Raw genomic sequence first — 25,495 nt, 5'->3', positions numbered from 1 at the left:
TGATCATATTAGCACTTCAGCATTTATTTTTGCGGGGCTACGGTGGCCTGGTGATTAGGTCTAGGCCTCAGAACCGGTTGGTTTCGGGTTCGAGACCCGATTTCACCGAACCGCCAAGTAAGCGGGCTTGGAGCAAGTTCAATCCGTCGGGGTCAAACGTCCTTCCACTGGTGTGGAAGTTTGGAGAAGGGTGTACCAGCACAAGTGTCGTCCTCGTCATCAGACCACTGTTCAAAATTACGAGGCCCGTCCCCAAATAGCTCTAGAGTTGCTTTAAAATGGGATGTTAATATTATTAAAGTAAACAAAACTAAATAAGCATAAACGCACACTGTTAGGAAACTACTGCCCATTTTAATGGTCTTTTTTTGTATGCAGAAAATAAAAAGGATTTAATAAATGAAAATTGTTCTGATGCATATAATTTGCATTTCAAATACATATGTGATTGCGCGGTTCCCACTGTCATTTTCATGAAGAAAGAGCTTTCGTTTATCACGTTAGTACTCTATCATAGAAATAACATAAAATAAACGTTAGGGATAATTATAATGACTTAAAAAATAAATTATAATTTTCCTATGTCTTCAGATCAAATGCCTTCTTTCTAGAATAACAGTAAAATTGCAATACGTAGTAACACCTTCAAAGCATAGTTCTTTTTTTATTCTTTCTGCCCATGATTTCTATTTTCCAAGTAATAATTCACACAGATTTGTATGCACACGTTTATGCCGTAGTTAAGTGACTAGACACATGATTCCAAACCGGAGAGCCGAAGCTTTGATACTTGATTCTAGAAAATATCTTTCGATACCTGTTAAACCTGATGATGTGGGTCAAACGTCATTCATTGTCATAGTACGGGAATTTAGAGAGAATGTGCCGACTCAAGTGTCGCCCTTCTCAGATGCGTCCATTCAAAATAGCTATTGTGTTGCTCCCAAAAGGAACATTAATATAATTATAGAAAATTGTGGACATAGTTAAAATTTAATTGTTGGCGAAAGTGTCGAGACCTAGAGGGTATAGAATTAAGTTAATCCAAATAGATATGTGATTTTCCCCTGAAGTAGAATAAACAAATATATTATGTTGGAAACGAGTTCGTTAATATAGAATTTTTTTGAGGTTCACGTTATTCAGATTCAATTCCTTTCAACTGAGAAAATATGATAATACTCTTCTTCAGCTTTTTTTAAATGATTAACATAAAACATGTGATTATAGTACATTCAGAAACGTATCCAAAAAGATATTCAAATCATTCTTTCCTTTGTGATATTTTTGTTGACATACTTTATTTATTACAACTCAAAAATATTTGCGTTGTATACGGTTTCATAAGCTCTTCTCTATTCTTAGTCCAATTCAATTCAAATTTGACTAGCATTCCAAAGAGCTATTCTTTACATATTGCAACATACTAGTCAATGCAATATATTATTAATGGAAGATATTTAATCAACTTCCTTATTGAATTATATTTACAATCTTTTTCCCAAAAATTTCGCTTCAAATAACTTATGAACGAACTGTTAAATATTTCCATTAACTTTTACATTTCGAAAATTCTAAAACAACTAGACTATTTTGTAAAGAAATTAGAAAATAATGTAATTGGTACTACTTGAAATATTCAAAGCCCTCATCCATCTGTTCACTCTTTCCATATATTTGTTTCTGCCTGAATGCATTTTTATTTCCTGCTTTCTGAATTCCATGCGTGGAAAACGATTATTAAAAATTAATTAATCAGAATTATGGCTGTGCTGTCACGCGCAGTGGCTTTTATTAATTAACGGGGATTCTGTGAGGTTTCTCCTGATAATGAGTATTTCCATCGATGCAAATGGTTAACTGTTAGATAGCTCCAACAGATATCTGCTCTCTACGGCAGAATAAATATTTCCGGAAAACAATAATTACATTTTTTCCCTCTCTTCGCAAAGATTCGTGTTCTTTAAATTGTAGCCCCTCTCGCAATGAATCTTAATGGGACTTTTTAATGTTCTGATAATGGGTTTGCATGTATTTTGTATAGGGAATATTGATTGTGTTAGAATCGATGAACAAGAAAGTGTCATTCTGTTAATTGTTTGGCAAATAAATACAAAATCTCAAACACATGCTTTGATGAATTTTTATAAGAAATATTCTGAAAGTTTTAAAATGCAGATAGATTGAAAATAAGTTTCATTAGATAGAATTTTTTTTACCAGAATAAAGTTGTACATGTCTATATTACCAAAAATTATCCACTGAACTCTATTGTTACGTAACATAAAGCATTTCTTTATTGACCTATCTCAGTCAATTTTTCTTTCCGTTATTAACTTTCATGTAGCCCACAAAAACGCTCCAGGTTTTACTTTTCTAAAATAATATCATTCATTTTCATTGTTAGTTCAGAATGCTCTATAATATATTTTTTCTTATTGCGTAGCATTCAGAACATTAAACAATATCGAGGAATATATTATCTTGTTTAACAAATTTATAAATGAAATTCAGTTTTGCAATGCATTATTACATACATTATCTTAAATATTTTGCATCATATACACGGGATTTATCGAATTGTTTTTGTTGTTTTTTTTCATTATAAAGGCATTCGATATTGGTTAACAGAAAGATGACAATTGCTTTTACATGCAACAGAAACCAATTAGATCATTTAACACAGATTAAATAATCCATATATTTTTCAAGAGATGTTTATAATAAATCATTATTGGTAAAAAGATTAAAAATTTTCAAACTGATTTTAAAAATATTTTTTTATGAAGCTTACACAAGGTTTATGTTTGTTTGGAAAGGGAAAGAAGTCTAAAGGATATAAGCCAAAAAATTTCCTTGACAGTAAATGAAGTTTTCTAGTAAATTCCTAGCTTCAGCTTTATAAATGAGATTTATACTTTCATTTTATCCCGAGAACACCTTATATAGTTAAGTCTCATGTCAACTGAACAGGTCGCCTCAGACCAAATGTCCTTATCTTAATACTAAGGGGAAGTTCAGAGAGCGTCTTCACCTCTCTGGTCTCATTCAAAAGTTTATATCTGCAAACAAAGTATTTCGACAAAAATAATTCTTGCGTTATTGCGAAATAGGTAAATAATTAAACGTAACTCCATATTCAAAGTGTATATTTACTTACGGAATCTTGGACAAATGATTTGTACCTTAGAGAAAATGTGGGAAATGCAGAGTCAAGCAAGACGGAAGGCTTTTTACTCAAATTTATTTAAGAACAAGCCTTTACAAAACTTCACGTTTCATATGTTAAGAGTATAAAGGCTGTTTTACTTTTCTTGAATCAATAAGGCATGAAACTTCAATGTTAACTATTCGTATTTCGTCGTCTTCATTTAGATTTAATGTTAAAACATATTGTTGATCTTACATTTTAATGACATTATATAATTATAACGCTTTACAATTATCAGAAGTAATAATCAATATTTATAATGATTCTTTGCACTTGTATGATGTTAAAAAATGTGCTTATTTTTCTTAATGTATTCCTTATCTTCGTACTTTGCAACACAGTTAATTGTAAAAAAGTAAAAAATAAATAAATTATCAAACGCATTAATTAAATTTCATCAACGAATACTGAATGTTTCTTTCTTATATTTAATGATTTATCATTCAAATAATTTATAGACCGATTTCTTTACTTATAGAAAAGCAAAGATGTCTTGCGTTCATAGATTATTTATAAGCATGGGCTTCATTTAAATTCAGTTATGTTATTCAAATAATTAATGGCAGAACATTCAGTTTTATTTAACGGAATATTTAACTTTCATTTTAATCAATTTTAGAAAAGCACCAAAGGTTAATTGAAATTAAAATTATTACTGTGTGGTGTTTAGTATTTATTGCCTTTGTATTGATCTGACATTGATACGAGAGGGAACATTCATAAGGATAGCACTTACCTTATGAATGTTGGAATTCATGGGAACTTAGGGAGAAATGAAAGATCTACAATATTGTTTAAAAAGAAAGACTTGATTAATTTATAACTTTTCCATCGAAAGGATTATCCCTGTCACATAATATTTCCAAATTGAATGGGATATTCCTTTGCTAATTTAATTGGCTTATTAACGTAAAGATGTCATCATCATAAAATATATCCATATCTTTCAACTATGATTATAATGTTTTAATGAACAATTCTTAAAATGCCTCATTTCGTACAGGTAGAAAATAATTTTTGAGAAAGATGTTCATTACATTTGAAGCTTACTATGCTAACCTTCCCTATATAATTTCTAATGAATTTCAATTTGCATTTTTTTCAAAGTTTCATATTTATATTTTTACACATTTTCTGTTTTTCACTTTAGTAGAACTCGAATTAAATTAAATTTCATGTCGGGTCACAGATTTAAACTTCCACCAAGAAACAAAGGAATGTGCCTCTAAATTAAATTTTTTGTATTCATATCAAACCTTAATGCTATCAAGATGAGTTTTATTTCTTATTAAAATTTTAACTTTTCTAAAAATCTTAATAACTTTCTAATCTTCTTAACGTATCTTGAATAACATACGAAATGTTTAAACACGGTTTCTACAAAAGAATTTCCCCCCTTCTTCATGTTCGATTATGTAAACTTTTTTAATTATAAATATTAAGAATTATACCCTTTTAAAGATGTATTATCAATATGGAATACCATATATATGAATAGTGTTTGGTACTCTGTTTTATTGAGTAGTATAATTATGAACTTCTTGGCGGATTATCCATTCAAATAAATTGCAACCAAACATTAAGAAGAAAATACATCTATGCTTTAGCTTATATTTAGATGATATAATCGCATAATGTACGAAGACTCATTTTTATGGACACTTCTCATACTTTTGAAAAATTAAATTCTTTTAAAACTATAAATTTATGATAAAAAAAAGGAAATTTAAGAGATTTCAAGAGTAAAAATAAAATTTCATAAATGAAAGATCCTAAATTTGTAAAATGGTTACAATTTATTTTACACTATGCTTGCTTAAATTACTCTAAAGTTTGTTGAAAGATTTTTATTTCGTTAATATTTTGAACAGAGTATTTAGAGCGTCTTTCACATTTTGGTGTTGATGCTCCAATTTATATCTTTTAGTAACTACGACGCTGTAGATATGCATATTAATTACTTCAGTTTTATATGGTTAAATATGGAATTGTATACCTTTTTTTCCCATAGCATTTATTATACAAGCGATTCATAAATACTTGCAGCAATTCTTAAATTTTTAATACTGGTATCCAAACTAGTTTAATTGCATAAAACACACGATAAGGTAAAAAAAAAAAAAAAACTTTGTAACATTAAATAATAATATAAAAATCGCGACAAAAAATGGTGTTCCGTTTAGCCTTAAACTAATATATAGAAAAAAAACTTTAATTTCAATATCACATAAATTTTTCTTCATTGTTCTTGTATCATTTTCAAACCAATGAAATGTAATTGTATTACCAAAGAATTCAAATATATAGTAATAGATGAAGTATAGTAATAAATATATAGAATAGCTGAAGTAATAATATAAATATAAGAATTCAAATATATAGTTAAATATATAATATATTCAAATATATTTCAAAGGTATAGCCAATTTTCTACTTTTGTTAAAAAAATATTTAAAAAAATCTGAATATGTTTGGAATCTTTATAAAGGAACTCGTTTTAAGAAATTTCAATTTTCTTCGTAATATTTTTTTCTCATAAAAGGATTATTAATGTCCTGTGAAGTAATATTGTACTTTTGTTTAGCCTGCATATCTTATTTGAAATGAGTAATAAAAATAATTGAAAATTATTTGAAATTAAAAATACGGAAAAGACCCACCCCCTTTTTTTTACAATAAGGGAACCTCATTTTGAAGCTTTGCATCAAAAGTTTCTTCTGTAGAAAAAAGCTTAAAATATTTTGAAATGTCCTTTATTAACTTTAATTAAATGGAAATAGTTTTTCTTCAGTGGAATTTCCATACGGGTAATATCTTAAGTCATTGTTGTGATAGTTAGGGTGACGAAGTATCTGGATTATTAAGAATAATTAATATGTGTAAGCTTTGGCAAATGCATGATCAATGTGACGAATAACAATATTTCAATAACAAAGATAAACGTCTGAAAAGAAACGTCTAATTATCTTCTTGGTTTTGTTTCTGTATTTCAGTCATCTCTTTTGATTTACATTGCATCTGCCACCATATATTCCTGTGCCCCATAAATGCGTCCAGTCTTAGTTTAACGCTTGCATTTACAAGACAATGCTAATACTGTAAGATACTACTATTCTCTGTTGAGATTTCAGAATTAAATCTTAGAAGATCAACTCATCAGTAGTAACAGAAAGCATACTTACATCTTGGATCATCATAGATGATAGTGAAGGACTTCCATCCTCTTGACGTGATGATATCTCTGTAGGCTCTACTTAAGGCACTGTCTGGTGGGTATAAATACAAGCTGTAATCACCGCGCATCCTCTGTTTGTTAGTTGCGGGCGCTGTGCTGAGGTGGGGGACATTCAGAGTAGTGCTGGTGGATTGGACCACTGGAAGTTTGGACGGAACATATGGACCCACTATTGCCAAGGTACCGACGTCGATTTGGCCGCACACTGAAAAGAAACAGAATGACCAATGCCATCAAACGCTTGTCTTTTTGTCATCTTATTCTAATAAAGGCATTTTACCTAAATGGAAATTCTTATCTACTATCCTTTGAGGTAAGAATTATTAATTGTCATGTTGACGAGCTTGTGTGATATCTAAAAACTTAATTTAGCTAGAAGGAGTGATGCATTTTAACATATTTCGAAATATAGGAAATACTGAATTTGTAAATGAAGGGAATAATTGAATAAAGTATACTAGAAGTAGGTAATCATGAGAAATGGTGGATTTTCAAAATGCTAAAACATTAATTAGTCCTCTATGAAAGCAATTGAATTATACAAAACCTCTCTAAATACCTTAATATATAATTAATAAAGCACATTCGTAGCAAAATGTAAAATATATATATATATATTTAAATTGTTTAATTTTTTTAAATTGTCAGTTAGTTCTTAATCTTATTATCAGGATTGAGGATAGTCTTACAAAAGGTTGACATAACCTTCATGCACATTCTCAAATTTTTAGTAGACCTAGGTAAAATCTTAGATGACTTTTGAGAAAATGCGACAAAACTTTTAAGATCAATATAAAATGCATTTGAAAGTTATTGCTAGCTATCTAAAGTTGAGTATTTTGCTTACCTTTTTTGGCTATGTGAAAGTTGTCATTTGGTTGTATCCTGACAATGTGGGCTGATAGTCTCATGCGAGGTAAGATTGTCTTGTTGTTGTTTAACTTATCGGTTGCATGCCGCATGTGCCTCTCAGATTCGGTATCAGCACTGTCAAAAAGCCCGACTGCAATAGAAAAACGTAAAATTCATTTTAGTGTTCCTACTGTATTTATCTACTTTAAATTTATATAAGTGTAAATTAAATCTATTACATTACAAGTAAGTGGAATTAACCGGTATTTTTTTAATCTTATAAATAAGTGACTAGTATCATTTTTTTCAAAATTTCTCGCAATGAGTTATAAATTTTTTTTTAAATTTCCAAATTTTATTAGTTGAAAAATTATAAATTGAATTTGAAATATTAAAAATTGCAAGGACAATTGTTTTGCATCCATAGAAAACAATATCAATAAACTTATGATAACAATATTAATAACATTTAATGACAAAGAAAGCTCGAATTCTATGGGACAGTTTACTTCATGACAGTTTTTTTTTTAATTTTTAAAATAGCTGATGAGGTAACTAATCCATCAAGTTAATTGCTATTGCGTGGAGAGATTGTAATACCAGAAGTTAGAAAAGCTCAGTTTGTAAAAAATAGTGCATAAAATTAGAAAATGCTTATAACAAAATTTGCAAAGGCTAGAAATCAAATCAATATTTTTGATAATATTGAACATTGAATAGTGAATGGTGAATTACATAAATATATATAAAAAATGTCTCACTTTTGTAGAACAACATTTTATTACAGTAATAATAAATCAGTGCATTGCTTGAACATCATTTATCTGCCAAGACTTGCTACATACTTTTAGTGATTTCAATTAAATTTCATTATAAGCGATTTATGATAATATGCAAAACAAACAAACCAAATGTAATAAAAATATTAATTTCTTTTATTGAGGTAAGGTAATTAAATTAAAATTAATATTAGTTTCTTTATTTAAGTTAGGTACTGCTAAATTGAAATATTACACAAAATATAATCTCAATACTATGGTTTTAATGGTTTAAAATTATGTTTTCACAATGCAAAATTTGTAAAGTTTTATCCAAAGGAATGTTGGAAGAGGATATTTGACATTACATCCATTATAAATATAATTCATGAGAATATTTCAGATCGAATGAAATATTTTGCTTGATTTTAATCATATATTTTAAACATTAAAATTTTAGTACTTTTTCTTAGATTATTCTTTGAAAAATATTAAAGTATTTATTAAATATTTGATTAAATCTTGAAAATTACTATTATGTTTTTGAATGACTTTCTTAACTGCAGTAAGATAAAAACTTCATCATAATTATGAAATGTATGTTGCCAGTATGGCATTAGTTATAATTAACCTATAAACTTGGAAGTTTCACAGAAGAGTAATTAACTGAAAAGATAATGCAGTGTATTGGTAGTGTACGATGATTACTAATTGATCGGCGTAATAAGGGGGCCTTATCAAATGCAGGTTGTCTAACGATCCATGTTAGCGTAGCAAACTCCTTCAAAGGTACGTACTCAAACGTTGCAGAACACTAGTTGGAAGCATTGAGTTGTAAAGGAGGCTGTTAAATCATATAGATATACTATATCTCGCATATTAAGGCACTACAATGGTATATGCGCACAGCAAATATGACCATATAAGCATGCAACATGTTTAGGGCTGCTTTGTATGAAGAGCCTGCAGTTAGGGAATGCGATAAAACTTGTTTTGAGACTACACAGAGAATGAAATGACCTAATCTTTAAATGAAAAGTAATATGAGAGGCAAGGAATTTTGAGGCAAAATAACAGATTTTGTATAAACAACATAATTATGTTGTGTCCAGTTCAGGCATTTCAGAAATCAATTTAAACATTGGATTTACTCTGAAGTCTCGAGTAATAGAAACAATGATAAAGAAATAAACTGATACACATTTTCAATCACTATTTTATTTTGTATTTTAATATGAATATATATATATATATATATATATATATATATATTACGATATAAAAAATATCACTGAATTTCATTGTTATTAATTTAATATTATTCAAATCTATATAGAAATTAAAATACTACCAAGGTGTGTAATTCCTTTTAGATAGTTCATAAAATATGCTGAAATCCAATCAAAATTTTTGAATTGAAAAATTTTCATTATTTATGAAGTTTTTATCATACTCTTAATTGAATAATGTAATTACGATCTATTCAAATGTTTTTAGTTTATTTATATGCAAAATCATCAGAATAATTTTTAAATCTTTAATCAGGTCTTCAAATGTAACTGATTGCGAACTCCAACTTTAATATATTAGGGCATTTGTGAATATAAAAGTTACGATACTTATTCTTCATTCTCTTGTACGTTTTATTTGCGTTATATAAAAATAATCAATACATAGTTTTTTTTCGTTCCATTATCCAAACATGTGACTATCAATAATGAAATATGAATAGTATCTTATGCGATTTTTTAATGGATATTATGAATGAAAGTAATGATCATAAATTAAAAAAAAAACTGCTAGTGGTAATAAAAAATTATTGCATTCTAAGAGGTACCATAAATTAGATTTCTATAACAGGAAATGCAGTGCTGTATTTCTATCTCATCATAAAATATAATTTAGCACCTTGCTTGTAATAGCTTCTGAAAGGTAATTGCTTAACCTTTGGCAATAAATCAACTAGTTATGACCTAGTAAAATTTATACTTAGCAATCGCACTTCATTCTATCATGAATTAAAATCTAAGCTTCAGATAATGACGTCAGCTTTAATGCGTATGCAAATATAAGAGCAAAGCCATCATTATTCATGAATTTGAACAATATATATTCTAGAGGTAAAAACTGTTAAAATCACTTAATGGAATACATTTGTTTAAGTTTATGATAAAATTGCAAATTTATTATAGAGCCTTGTTATGCTGATCATATTTGGCATTTTAAAATATTTATTCAAAAATTATAGATTTTTATTATTATTTATGGAATACATAAATTTCAATTTGACATTGAAAAAATGAGTAATTTTGTAATTTTTGATATATTTTAAATCAGAATTTTTTTTAATGCGTAAATTTAGACATGTAGATTTTTTGAAAATTGCTGCTTCGACACATTTTTATTGGAAAAATTCATACTTTTTAATTTGTTTTATAATGGAAAAATGTTAAAAATGAATTAATAATTTAAATTGTCGTATGATAATGCATTTGTCTTAATTGCTTTAAACGTTGTAAAACGAACGCCAATTTATATGTCGTGTAAAATACACAGAAAAAGCAACAACCTAAAATCGTTATTATATACAGAAAATTTTTAATTACATTAGCATTAGTTTTGAAGGAATCAGAAAAGGTTATTTAAACGTAGTCGTTAGAAAAGTTAAATAATTATTAAAACTTATTATAATCTTTATAAAAAAAATTGCATCCTTGTTAGAAATTTTTATTTAAAAGTGGTTTTTAAAATTATTAAAATTTAGCATGCATTTTATATTTCGATTTGTCTCATTATTTGACAATGTCTAAGAATAGGAAACAATAGACAATGCATATGAGTAGCATGAGCTTATCTACGAAACAAAATTTACAAATTTAGTGCCTGAAAAAGTGACTTCTTGGTTTTTTAAAAATTATTTAAATATATCGGAGCCCTCAGTCCTGCTGCTGATTTAAGAGCCCTCTAGAAATGTTATTTTACAATATCGCTCAAAACTGAAGATTGCTGGGGGACGGACGATTATTAATGACATATCTAAGGGTCATAAACTTTCATATAAAAATAGTCTCAACCGTATACAAAATAAGGGTTGGGGTGTTTCTGGAACGTTTTCTCTATAGAGAATGTAGAGTGAAAGTTGCTTTCTAAGATCTTTCAAATCTGCTTGGTAGTGGCGGTCTGCGATCATTGTTGACGTATCCAAAGGTCATAAGCGTTCCTAAGAAACAAAGTTGCACAATCGGGCTAGAATTTACATCAAGAAAAATTCTTTTCCCATTATTATTTGAAAATTTATGAAAAATATATATTATGAATTATATATTATGAATAAATATTATTTATGAAAAATATTTATGCCATTTTAATTCTTAAATCCTGATGAATTTCCTTCTTTTTTTTACAAATAAAAATAAAAAACTAAATGTAAAAACGGAAGACAAGATAATCAATTTTTAACCTTAAAAATTACATGGATTTTTGCTGCTTATTTTAATTAGTTTGCTAAGTGACTGAATTAAGAATAGTTTAGAATGATAAATTGTGTGTTTATATTTAATTTAAATAACACCATCATGGAACAGAATAGATGTTATACTAAGACAGTTTCATAGAATAGATAGAATATTCTCTCTTAGGAGCAACATGGAACGAGACTAATATTTTATGGAATATTACAATAGAATAGTGAATTTGAAAGTAAAATTGATTATTACTACGATTAGATTTGAAAGTTTTCGGATTTAACTTCAGAGTTATTTTTATCTTCTGAGCAACATGCAAAGGTTTGATGACTATTTCTTTGCATGCTGTGATATACCAGTACGTGAATTAAAATAATCTAAATAATGAAAGTGCATTAAAAAAAATTACTACAAATTCGCAAACCGCTATTAGAAAAATTAATTTACCATTTTTGGTAATAGTTTTCTTTTGGTTTTTGGTTTAAAAAAAGCAACATTTCTTAATTAGGATTATTGTGGCTTTTCGTGCATTTAAAAAAATTAAAGGAACTGAAATTACATGCTTTCTTATCTTTGAGTTTAACAGTGTATAAAATGAAAAAAAATATATTTTTTAATAGATTGTAAACAGAATTGATTTTTTTTAAGATGGCAGCCTTTTTCTATTTTAAAATTGAGAGCAGAACTAATGAAACTTTCACAGGTGAAAAAAAAAGGAGTTATAGTCAGTTTTAGATCAAACAGAAATTTTTATTTACACTTTGAGTGATTTACTATTCTACTTCTGTATCGACATTTTGTGCATTTTTCCAATATCTCTTGCTTCACTCGAAACAAAAGCTATAAACAACCAATAACGCACAAAATAAATAATCTTTGAAAGAGTCATGAATAACTGTCGAGTTCCATTGAATCTGCAAAGAATCCATGCGGTCTCTGGAGGCGAAAAGCAGCAAGCAAAAGTTGACTCCTGTCAAAAAACATCATGAATCCTGCCCGATCGCAGAGTCACATTATTTAATATTTTACACGTTTCACGACACATACTCTTTCAAGGCAGATCTCCCGGTGGAAGTGTTTGCCGTTTTACGAAATGGTGCACAAACTCTTCAGACGTGTGATAAATGGTTTGAAGAATTGGTCTGAGAAAGATAAATTATTCTGATTTTAAGACCGTTGGCTCTCAGGATTAATTCATTAAAGCTTTAAACCCAATCAATGCTCACGTCAGTTTGTCTCAAATGGTGAGCAATCTTACCAATTGTTAATGAGGCGTGTCTTTAAATGAGATTGATAATTTCTCGCGGTTGCTCATATGGATTGACAAGAAGGGTGCAATGACGCGTTGAATAGTATTTAGTCTGAAAAGTATATTTTATTCTTAATCATACTTAATTTTTTTAAATGTATGATTCTGTAAGTTTTTTTTTTTATTTCGTTCTGCCATCTTTATAAGAATATTCAGCAAATAAAACGCCTATAAAATTTCATCAATAAATTGATCAACTATTTCTTTTTTATTATATAAAATAATAATGTAAGTATTATGTTTTATTTGCTTTGTGATTGGTTGATAATGAATCATTTGATGCCTTTTTGGCTTGATTTGCCAATATTATTTGAAATAAAAAATTTTATCAAGTATTTATATTGTAATTGGTGAAATGGTGACAAAAACGGAAAAGTAAAGCTTCGGTTAACACCATATGATCATCAAATGAGTTAAAATTATTATTTGTTCATTCTACCTTTAGACTCGCCGCTTGCGGCACCAATTATGAATAGTTTTTCAGTTTAATTAACTTTTTCGAGTAACGGAAGTTTTTCAGAGCAATCATCTGAGCAACTAGCAATCATCTGAAAGAAATATACTTATCAATCCTGAATTATTTTTTAAAAAAATTAATGGGGCGTCAATATATAACATATAAAAAATGCAAAGAAGGACCGAGCCAGAATCGGACAATTTGAAAAGAGAAACTGATCACGATTCTCATATGTTAGCGGCAAAACGTGAAAATTAAATCAATATTTAAGCCATTCCGTAAATGCTTGTTATTTGGAAAGACTAAGCTTCCAATGTTAAACGAATAAAAATTGGAGTTTATAAACTTTTTAACTGAATCTTTCGAACATCGGGTACAAATGCGAACAACATCAAAACTGTCGAGCTTATATCGATAATAGACGATGTCATTTAGTTTATAAATATAATCAAATGTGGGTATGTTTATATTTTTACAAATATAAAAATGCCCTCTTAAAGTTAATGGTTATTGTTTTTCAAATTAACCAAAATGCACTCCAAGCATGCAATATCAAAAATTCTATAATACTGAAATATATTTCCAAATTAATAAGCTACAACATGTGAACTGCTACTAAGAAAGCAGCTTTAAACATCATTACATACATCTGATCTGGAGATTATTTAAAAATAATTTCGTTTAGTTAATTAAACTGTACTAAAGTAACATTTGAAAGAAACACTAGGCTTTTTGAAATGGATGTTGTAATTTTGAACTCTGGGCTTATGGCTGGTATACGCAAGTTGGTGGAAGTTCAGCCCAGAGATATTTAAAGTGCACTAAATATGCTTACATGGCAATTCTTCAGTGGAATCTGATTTCGAATTTGTAACCCTCTGATGCCATATCCAAGATTTCATCACAGCCACCGAGGCCCTAAAAAGTATTTTATTGAAGAGAATAGGTTAATTTCAAATATTAACTAATAGTATTAATAAAATTAAGATAGACTTTTGAGTAAGCATTAGATTCATTCCTGCATTAAAAAAAAAGCAAAAAAAAAATTAATTTTTTGAAATAAAACAACCTCTCCTGTAATTGCATTTCGTATTGATAAATGCAGAAAAACTATTAACTTCAATTTTGTTTTTATAGCTCCTTTTTTTTAAATTTCAGAATATACAATTAGATGATTAATATCTAAAAACCAATCTTTTACCATTCTTATCTTTAGTTTATGTGCGGAAAAAATTCGTCTCATTTTTATTATTTCATGTCTAGTTTATTTCAATTTTTTTTTCCTTGAAACTATTTGAAACATCAAGTTTGAAAATTTGACTGCGTTGCTATGCGAAGTTTATTTTTATGTAAAACTAAATGGAATAATTTCATTTGTATGTTTATTGCATGCCGATTTCATGTGGATATATTATAGTCCATCAATGAAATTGATTACTTGATAATTTATTACTATGTTTATTTTGATTAGTGTGGAAATACGGTGACGGAGGCTTCATCTATCTCTTGAATATTAATAGAATTAAAAGCGAGATTGATTCTATTTTCTACAAAATCAATAATATTAATTTCACGATTTTATATAAATATAAAACAAAATGTACTAATTTAATCTTCTCATTCCTAAGATAATTTTAGTTCAGAACCTCAGAATACAGAAACGAGCGATTTTCTCTTTCAGAAATATAAATTTCCCACTCACTTCCAAAGTTGTATTGACCGCTCGTGTTCTAAAATAGTAATTATGCAAAAGACTAAGCTGATAGATATTGTAAGTGGTCTACTTAGTCTTTAGTAATTATAAAAAAGACTAAGCTGATATCTATTGTAACATTTCCTGTTTCCTCACTTGATAATTGGCATTCCGACGAGATGAAAATTCACCTGCTACTCTCCCCCATTGTTAAGGGTCTCCGGACTGCAAGATGGGGATCTTCTTCGCTAGTAAAATCATTGTGTCTGGCCATTAGTTGTATCCAGATAAAGATGCGCGTTTTGTCGTTTAAAAGAGATCCATCATATCTTCAACTAAAAGAACGTCAAACCATATAGATGCTGTTCTATTTTTTAATTTATGTAGCGACTATATTTAACATGTGTTCTGGAATGGTCAGCTACAAAGATGAATCACTAATGGATCAACTGAAGACTATTCAAGAAGCATTGCTGTACCGATATTGCGTGATAAGGAGCACACGTGCACCAATGAGAAAATGAGAGGTTGAGATTTGACGGAAATAAAATGCAATATTTTTTAAGAAAAAAATAGAGCAGTGAGAACTGTTTTGAGGAGGAGTTGGAGGGACGTGAGGTTTGGAAGGTGTTCCTGATTTTGTGTGACGCTCCATGTGATTCGGGTTTCTATATTAAGATCCGGTGATTTTTGGATATACCTTTGGATTAGCCGTTTCAGCTAACAACCTGTTAGCGTTTTTTGTGGTGTTTATTCTTTGAATGGATCAATGAACTATTTCATGAATAACTTTCAATTTTGTGTGAATATTGTAAATAATATTAACCTACATGAGAAAAAGTTATTTTTCTGTACATATATAAGACTGTAAATAAATTGTTTGTTACTACGCTAACAAACAATTTCGATTGTTTGTTAGCGTAGATAGACATTGCTATTCTCTTATTTGATAGGTTAGAATCAAGACATTACACTATTAAGCTTGGACATATTGTTAAACTCCCCCATCTCCAAAATTCATCTGCACGTGTCTATAATGAAAAAAGCCCGTGCCAAGAGTGTTCAACCAATCATATTTAGCGAAAACGTAAGACATTTGGCAATGATGTGGCAACATCAGAATCATTCAACTGAAGCATTAAAAGCATCATATGCTAATTGATATTACGACTTTCCATTTTGAAACCATTCTAAATATAACGGTACTAGAACTTTTAACTAAATAGAAATTCTAAATTTCAGAAGTTATACACAAGAAATAACATTTGTTTGATGAAGAGTTATTATAGCTTAATTCTGCCCATTTAAAACACTACGGAACAATTTCTTGGGCGATATTCTTTTATATCAATTTCTCTCTTCGTTAACTGACAAGAGAAATCCTTTCCAGTACCATTTCATGATCTCTGAGGAACTCATTATTTTCATTAATGGCTAATCGTGCACCTTTTTTGGCGACGTTTTATCTATTCGGTCATTTAATTCTTACATAAACAGCATATTTTTGTTTTATAAGAGTGACTGAATAAGCTTTGAAATTAACACAGAATGTAAGAGCTTTAATTGAGAGACAATAAAAGGGAATTCATAAATTCAAAAGCTTTCACTCAGTGGGTTTAGAAATTTAAATGGGATTTAGAAATTTAAAAGTATATTGATAGTTCACAAACGAACGGAAAAAGATGAAATTTAGGCTAAAATGATGAAAATAACTCATAATTGCATACTTTACGTTTAAATCAAAAACTAATTATGTAGCTATTGAACCAGTTTATTCCTTAAGATAATATTAGAGAGTAAAGTAATGGTTTTTATTCACGAATATGTATGCCAAAAAGAATAAATCTTTTACCTATACTAAGCAAATTATTAAATCACTAGTTGCTTATGTTTTGTTCTGCAGTTAGAAGCGATGCTTAGTTCTCCAAAAAGTGTATTTTTCCTACTGGTATGCACTTTTGAATTCAATCTTTATATTTCATGAAACGCCATACCGCATAGCATTGGTGGGCGAAATAATTATTGGTAGAAATCATGCTATAGTTTTAGTAATTCCCCTGAATATTAAGCAGAAACTATGGTCAGTTACAAAAATCCAACATTGGCCCACCTCTCCTGAAGAAGTGTGATCCGTCATAGAAAGTTATTTACCCGATTGCATCAGTTTTTTTATCTCCTAGGAAAATGAGAATCTATCCTTAATTATTCAAAGACTTTTCATCCTCGTTCTTGTGGTGTCCCATTTAGTCACAGAGCGACAGAACAAATCGATATTTCCTCATTTTCTTATTTCATGTAACACATAACCTCAAAGATTGCTGAATCATCGGGTAAATTAAGTTATGAGCCTTTCAAACTATACATTTTCTGGTTTCTATGCAAAAAAGACAGCTCTCACTTTATTAATTTTGTCCTTAATGACGTATTTTTTTTACGCATTTCATTCACAATTTATCTTTTTTGTCAGTTGTTCTGAATTACTGAAATAACTGATATCTTTACAAAATTTAAATATAAGTCACTTTTGCATGTGTCCTGATATTATATTGCGCTCCAAGATGGATTAGAAAAGAGTTTTTAGGCTGATAAGTAACATGTTGATGACCAGCTTTAACGAAAGTCTTGATATTATGATCATACATCTCTTTAAATCGGTTATTAAAAATTAAAATACGATGCATAATTTTGTAAGGAAACTAGGGAGTATCATACGTTGTCATTTTCTTTCAATCAGAATTACGAAGTTCATTCCATTACTGCTCAGGCGCAAAATTCTAAAATTAAGCGCCATTCTACCAAACAAATGTTTTTTAATTTTTGCACAATTATTTTTATAATTAGTTTTTTTCTAAACAAAACGTTACATTCCATATATTTGCCTAAGTACTTTCAATCATTAGATTTTCATATTTCAATTATATATATTGTAAAAGTACTATTTTTAAGTTTATAAAATGATATATATTCCATGCTATCTATCAATAACAATATGGTTATTTTATTCTTTAATATTTCTTCAAATTGAAATCATTAAATCCATGAGTATTCAAATATTTTTTTGAATATGTTATATTAATGTGTATGTATAATACAGTGTTTATTACGATGCAATTCAAAATATTTACTTATGTCTTGTCTCATTAAGTATTTATGAAATGTAGTTGACCGATTAAAGTATCAGATGAGAAAGAATATCTTTTTTTCTTTTTTCTCCTCCGCATGTATGGTGTTATGAATTTTCATTCATTCATAATGATTTTGATATTCATCTCATTTAAATACATTTCATCATTACAAGTATACCATGTAAATCAATATAAAAATAAATATCTTGAGGGGTACGTAATATTATATATTTCTTGTTACTTTTGGGAAATTAATTATGAAAAGCAAAGAGCAAAACTTTCCTTTTACCTAGAAACATGGCTTGTCAAAGCTATTATTATCGTCATGGTATTATGAAATAGAAATACAGTTATCGCATTCGTTACTTCGCGGGGGTGGATTTAGAAAAAGATTTTCTTGAAAATTAAAAATAAATGAAGGCTTGAAAATAATTGGCAGTCGTTATTCTTTCCACTGGTACTGCACTCAATTTAAAATATTTTTAATTGAAAAGAAAGGTAGTAACATTTGCAAGCAAAACAGATTAACAATTCTGAAAAGCAGAAAATGTAATAAAAAAAAGATAATGATTGATTTTAAGAAATTCTCCTAAATAATCTCTCAACTTAATCAAAACAAAAGTTATTTATGAATATGAAATAACAATGCGCAAGTATTTTTCAATTTTTAAAGCTTTAAATAATTATCTACCTTTACGTATGTTCTTTGCCAATTAACTTGTTTTCTTTTATTTAAGCGTACGGGAAAAATTGCTTTGATTATTTCTATTTTTCTAATAGTCTCAAGTTTAAAGCATATTCATATTCACTTAGTCTATTCAATCTATTCAGAAAATATGTTTAAAGTAAGTTAATTCCCTTTATTTCGTATTAGAATCCTAGTTTACAGTAGACTTATAAATATGCTTTATTTCTAAAATATCAGATTAACTAAATTACTTAATACATTTTTTAGTTATATTAAAAAAATTTGATAAAGATTTGCATAATTTAAAAACCCATTTCTAATTCAATTTTTAAAAAACATTGATATTTTCTTAAGTAAAAATAAGTTTAAATTAATCATTATTTGTGTTGATTATTTTATCCAAAATAATGAACTTAAAAGTTTTTAATATTATAATTCTATTAATTTTTTTTTTTAAAAATTCAAATATTAAATGAAATCAACATTATAATTGTATTAAGCATTAAACACATAGCAAAAATTTAATATGAAAAAAAAATATTATAAAAAGAATAAAAATGACATATAAATATACTTTATCAACGAAATTTCTCATAAAACTGGAGAAATCCATACTTAATCAATTAGGTAATTTATTCTTTTAAATCCTTCAAATTCCCCTTTTTCAAGATATTTCAAGCGGTAATGAATTGAATGCGCAATGAATGGTTGCATAGGAAATTTTCCAAAAAAAATCATAATAAAGGGAATAAAATATGATTTTTATTAAATAATAAATTAAAATGAATCGCGCCAAAACGAAAATTTGATTTGGCGTGTAAACATGTCGTACGCTCTTAATTGGTTAACTTTTGATTCAAGAAATATGATATAGGGATAAAAACTGCCAATAATACTAAATAAATTAAGGTCATCTACATAAAAAAAATAGTGTGCACATTTTCTTATTATGTAAAAAAGAGTAAGGTTGCTTCTATTTTTCTTATTGTCGTAAAATTAATTTTTAGAGAAAATCCCTATATGACTCACGTTAGTTTTTGTCAACATCAAGAAATGACGGAAGATTTCTTTTATATTAACATGAAAAACCTTCTAGAATAATTTAAATTCTAATAATTCCATTTAAATAAACCAGCAAGACACATGCAGTCAATTTTAAGCTTTCATCCAATCGATAAAATAAATGCATTTCATTCACAATTAGTTATATGAATTTTTTCAAAGAATGTTTACCTCAATCCTACACTTAGTTGCCTAAAATCAATTAAATGCTTGAATTCTTTCTATTATAGATTTCAGAGCTCTAGCTTTGAATATCTATTAATTGATATTCAAAAAAAAGTTTTGTTAAATGTAGCGGCACTGCATCACATGTTGAAATGCTCCATTTTATTCTCAACCAATAAAAAAAAAATAAATGCAAAAACGGGAAATAATTTCCAAGTTCTTCTTTCGAAACAAAAATACATTTTATTCTCTTGTTAAAATTCCTTACGCAAGACGTAAAGGGGGGATTTATTTTAAAAAGTCATTGAATATGCTTACCACGGCAGTTTTTATGTGCGATCAATATTATCTTGGGAAGAACTTGTATTTTTCAAATATTTCTAGCATTCTGCTCTGGTATAAATCTTCTTTAACTTTCTAAAAACGGCTCTCTTTTTTTGCATATAGAAGTATTCAAGAGTGGTTTAATATTTTTCACTTTCCAATTTTGATCTTTTTAGGTTACTTATATTTTATTATCGTTTTTCATTCATGGATTTATCTAAGCGTTATTAAAAATGGAATTCTGCTTTTTGCTCCGATAAAATTTGTACGTGTCCATTCGGTATGAAAAGATAATAAAGCGAGTAATTTATCTGCATTTCTAAAGTTTCTCATCGATATTAATGCATAAATGAATGTTTAAGGTAATCCAAAACGTTTTTTTCTTTTCCAGAATAGGACGAAGATTTAATACATCCATTATAAAATTCCAGAATAAGCGGTGCAAAAGTTTGAAAACGGATGAATTCAAAGGAATCTCATTTTTTCCATTTTGGAAAAACAACTTTTCCAATAATGAAATGTAACCATTCAGTGCATGTTGTTTAATAATAAAAGCAAGAAACCTAATATTTTATGCCATTCAATTTATTTTTTCTTTTTTAATAAATAAAATAAAATAAAATAAGAAATATGCATAGAATAAAGTTTTTGGAAAACAAAAATAAATGCATAAAAAAATTAACAAATAAAACAAATCAAAATATTTTTACTGCAATTACTCTTTTATAAATATATTTTTTTTCAAATAAAATTTGTTCATCTTTATCTTTTAGAAATATCATATAATCAGAAGGCTAAGAAATTTGAACCCTTTAGTTAAAGAGCATGATATTTTATGTCTTTCATTGTTTTCTTGAATCAACATTAAAACATCACAGATAGGATTATTGCAAATAAATTACATGTTTTTGAAAAAAAATGCAAATATTTACAAAAAAAAAATTTATATTTAAAATAAAGAGCTGTACAAATGACCAGGAAAGATATATTGAGCCATTTTATTTTATATTCCAGGCTTAAAAATTTTAAACAAAAGTTTGCTCATATGAAAAAAAATAATTAGTCTTTAAAGAATATCCTATGTAAACTTATAAAGTTCAATGTCTAAATAAAAAAAAAAATGTTTATTTTGCTATCCTTTAAGACTACACAATACATTGAAAAGAAACAAAAAAATATTGATTTTTTTTTCCATCTTTCAGTAGTACATACTATTTAGGGGGCCTAGTTTCAGACTTCATATCTTAAAAGTTTTAAAGATATTTAAAGATATTGATTACTGTCAATCTTAAAGTAAGGAGAAGTGGTTAGTTCCGCTATCATTTTGAAGCAATTTTCTATCCTTAAAATTAAGTAAAAACATTTTTGAATAGAGAAAATAGTTTTTCCTTTCATTTCTCAAAACACTTCTATTTATATTCTGCTGTTTTTTATTACTTTTTGAGTTTTCAACTCTATCTAATATCCATAAAAAAGTACTTTTCTATTTGTTTTCTATACAAATAACATTGTGAAAACAAATATTGATAAAAATCAATATTTGTTATTACACAATGAGGTTTTTATTACTCAAAGGCTTTGCATGTTGCTTCGTATTCATTTAACAATAAACAGCGATTTTAATAAAAATATTCCATCTGAAACATTTTGAGACACTAAAATAGTATTTTAAAGAGATGAAACACTAATGAAAACAGTAATTCTGAAGATTAGCCTTCTACAAAATTAATGTAAAACCGTCAAAAGCAGTAAAATATTCTGAATTGAAGATATGTCTGTTGCTTCAAACTGTAATTTTGAATGAAAATAAATTTAGCGGAATATCGGAATCATACAATAAAAAATTTAAATTAACTTATTGCTTATGGTTTTCTAAATGCATATTGAGTTCAAAAATTTTATGCAAATAATAAATTTAAAATAAGCTGAATAAGCTGCTGAATATATTTGATATTATGTAAAAACTTAATAAATTTAATACAAAAAATATATATATTCTATTATAGTAAGTTCAATTTTATTTTTGCTTATGCTTAATATTGGAAAATAACATATTATTTTATTAGAATTTTCCGAGAATCATTAATATTGATTTAATGCGTATAAACACTTTAAATGTACTTTGTTCAGATTTTTATTTCTGTTGAGTCAATGATTTCTATTCTCAATGGCCTTTATGAGTTCAAGATAGAATTATGAAAATGTGTGTAGATACTTTCAAAAACATACACTATGGGAATCAAAACAATCTAAGATCTGAGCGTTCTATCTTTTTAAAACGTCAAATTTTATATTTGTAGAATTTTTATACTTTATGAGGTTTAGTTGGAATAATAGTTATTACAATTTTTCTAGTTATTAATCTTTAATTTAATTTCATACTAATTACTGCTGCAAAATTCCAAAAGATATAAAGCAAATCATGTTCAAAAAATATTAAAGAATTTATATTTTATAAAAGCTTTATAAATCTTTGAATTTTAAAACTGTTGTGCTTGGTAGATGGATTTTTTTTTGACAAAACCAATTTACTAATGCAATCTCGTATAAAGGCATATTTTTTTCAATACTACTATATGAAAAATAATTTGAAAAGGGATACTCTTTCCTATGTTTATCGGTTCATTTTTTTAAATATACAGAAAATATAAAAAATGACATTTTTATTAATATTGTCTATTATATGAAAATATTTTATTTAAATACCTTTTTAAAATAATCTCATTCCATCTACAGAAAATATTTAGTATTTTTTTTTTTAAATCATTTTGCAGCAAAATAATTTTTGTAAGCTTTATTTTATAAAAATAAATAAAAGTAGTTTCTGCATCTTATAGCATCGCCTTGTATCCTTTTAAATTCGAATAAATTCAAACAAAAAGTTGTGAATAATGAAAGATATTTTCTTTTTCCTCAAATATAGTCAATTTTTCAAAAAAGAATTTTACTTTAGTTAATATGACAAAGTGATGTGGAATTTCATATTTTGGACGAATGCATGGGGCCACCTTAAAAATGAAAATTTGTTTAGGGTCATCATAATAATTTTCAAATAGTAACAAAATCCCTTGAGGTAATCTAACATTTCTATTGTTTAAATAATGTAAAGAATGGTTGTGGAGTTTTAGATTTTGAATGGATGTTCGGTTAACAAAATGTCGAAAATTGTTATTTAATCAATCCTTTGAATAAAAATTTTAAAAGAAAAAAATCACAGGAGAAAATCGATTAACTATATAATTTCTACTGATTAATGAAATTTTATTGTCCATCACGGATACGGTATTTCGATTTAAAGCTTATATTATTGTGTATATTGAAGATATTAAATGTTGGCGAAAGCATACAAAGATATTGATTAAAGGTGATTCTATATTTATTGAACTTTAGTGGGATTTTTTTTTGAAAATAAATTATAATTATCGTTACTCCCGAAAGAAATTGCGATTCTGTATTCAATCATTTATCTCAAGAGTTTAAAATAGTATTTTTATGTATATTTGCCTTTTATCTATTCTTTATAGAAACTTTAATTTGAAAGCTATATAAAATGAGAACAGTGAAATACAATATTGACCAACAAGAGATTACTTTTCAATTTAACGTTTTATATATTTGTTTGTATTTAAGATGCTTCAGATTGGAGACAATAAACAAAAAAGATTGGTAAAAGATATTTCTGTATTCATTCAACTTGAGTGTTTCTTTAAAAAGAATCTAATTTTCATTTCTCAAAAAAAATGCTATTCTTTTTTTTAATAATTTATCACAATCATGTAGTTTTTTATATATATTTAAAAGTGAAACTCCTGTAAAATGAAAATAATAAAAGCAAAATGAGCAAACTTTAAATATTATAAAAGAGAAGTTACTATTAGTATTTTATTTTCAAAAGCATTTCTAAATATTAAAATAATCTAACCTACTGTGTATAAATTCTAAATCTACTGAAAGCGAAAATATTCTTAGAGATAAAGTTATTCTTGGAAGAAATCCTAAAACTGAAGGAAACAAAAATAAAAAAAGTCAAACATTAAATAAATTGTCAACCATAATTAAACTAACTTCACTATTTAAAAGTAATATTAAGTCTTGGGAAATTTAAAATCTTTCCCTTTCGCATGGAAATCTGACTAAATGTCTTCTAATCCCAGATGAGCATTTTAATATATTCTTAGAAATCCGAATTAGAAATGGGTGGATCGACGAAACCTCTGAGAGCAACTCTAACATTATCAGCGCATAGAGTTAATGCATCGGGCGACATAATTACCTGAAGCGTGAGTTTGCATTTTGTCTGGAGAGAAAAGAGATTAAGTCTCTTTTCACAATGCTGGAGGCCGAAGCTGAATTCAATCTCGTCGGATTTCGTTATAAAGCTTGAAATCTGGAAATTCTTCTGACAAATGATTTCTACTTTTCTGTTTTGAATTTCAGAAATCAAATTATGTTGCCACATTTGTGTGATGAGATACAGTTTTTTGTTTTCAAGATCAACAGATTTTATTCATTCCTTTAAAAAAAGCCTTTTCTAATCATATTTGAATTATTTAGTCAAAAAATTGTGTATAAATTATGTGGAATATTGAAAAGATCGCATGTTAATATTTGATAATACATTCAAATATACTTTAAAGTATGAAAATTAACTAATAATATCTATAATGTATTTAAAGACAAATTTAACTTCATACTCTAAAGATTTTAAAAATTAACACACAATCCACTGAAACTAGGTAAGGATGTTTCATTACACCGAGTCTAATGTAGCTTTATTTCTTGGTCATTGAGCTCGAAACATTTGATGTTGGAAGTATAGAACCGTCTGAAATCGAAGGCTCAAGAATTTTTTTTTTTTTTTTTTCCATGGGGGAGGGGGATATTTATTTTTATTGACGAATTCAACTACTCAATGAAGGTTTTTTTTTCTCCTTGGATAAGCTTGACAGTTTCAATTATTTTTGTTTGAAGTTCTATCCCTATTTATTCATGTAGCATGGCATTGCAAAGGCTCGCTCATAGTAATTTGAGGTGAAACGTTATGCCAAATTCGCTAATAAAATGACAAAAAGGATTATGTTCAAAGAATACTTAAAAATCTTCCCTTATCCAATTAGTGTGACTAAATATAACCGAGGGCATGATTGTAAAT

The 25,495-nt window shown here is 27.5% G+C and overlaps 1 protein-coding gene and 1 long non-coding RNA gene across 2 annotated transcripts in view; one reads left to right on the top strand and one right to left on the bottom strand.

Moving 5' to 3' along the window:
- LOC129962015 (uncharacterized) overlaps positions 1–20,896 on the top strand; it is a 33,199-nt gene extending 12,303 nt beyond the window's left edge. Inside the window, exon 3 of the long non-coding RNA XR_008783867.1 lies at positions 20,735–20,896. This is a non-coding gene — a long non-coding RNA (uncharacterized LOC129962015). The remainder of the gene's footprint in view (positions 1–20,734) is intronic.
- The window catches only part of LOC129962014 (glutamate receptor ionotropic, kainate 2-like), a 220,625-nt gene that overhangs the window by 136,550 nt on the left and 58,580 nt on the right, over positions 1–25,495 (bottom strand). The window contains exons 2-3 of the mRNA XM_056075680.1: positions 7,294–7,449; positions 6,394–6,651 (exon numbers count right to left, since the gene is read on the bottom strand). Of these exons, the coding sequence (XP_055931655.1) occupies positions 6,394–6,651; positions 7,294–7,449 (414 nt within the window). The remainder of the gene's footprint in view (positions 1–6,393; positions 6,652–7,293; positions 7,450–25,495) is intronic.

The sequence above is a fragment of the Argiope bruennichi genome, chromosome 2, assembly GCF_947563725.1.
Source record: "Argiope bruennichi chromosome 2, qqArgBrue1.1, whole genome shotgun sequence".
Lineage (NCBI taxonomy): Eukaryota > Metazoa > Arthropoda > Arachnida > Araneae > Araneidae > Argiope > Argiope bruennichi.
The sequence above is the reverse complement of the archived record's forward strand: the minus strand, read 5'-3'. Positions and strand labels throughout refer to the sequence as shown.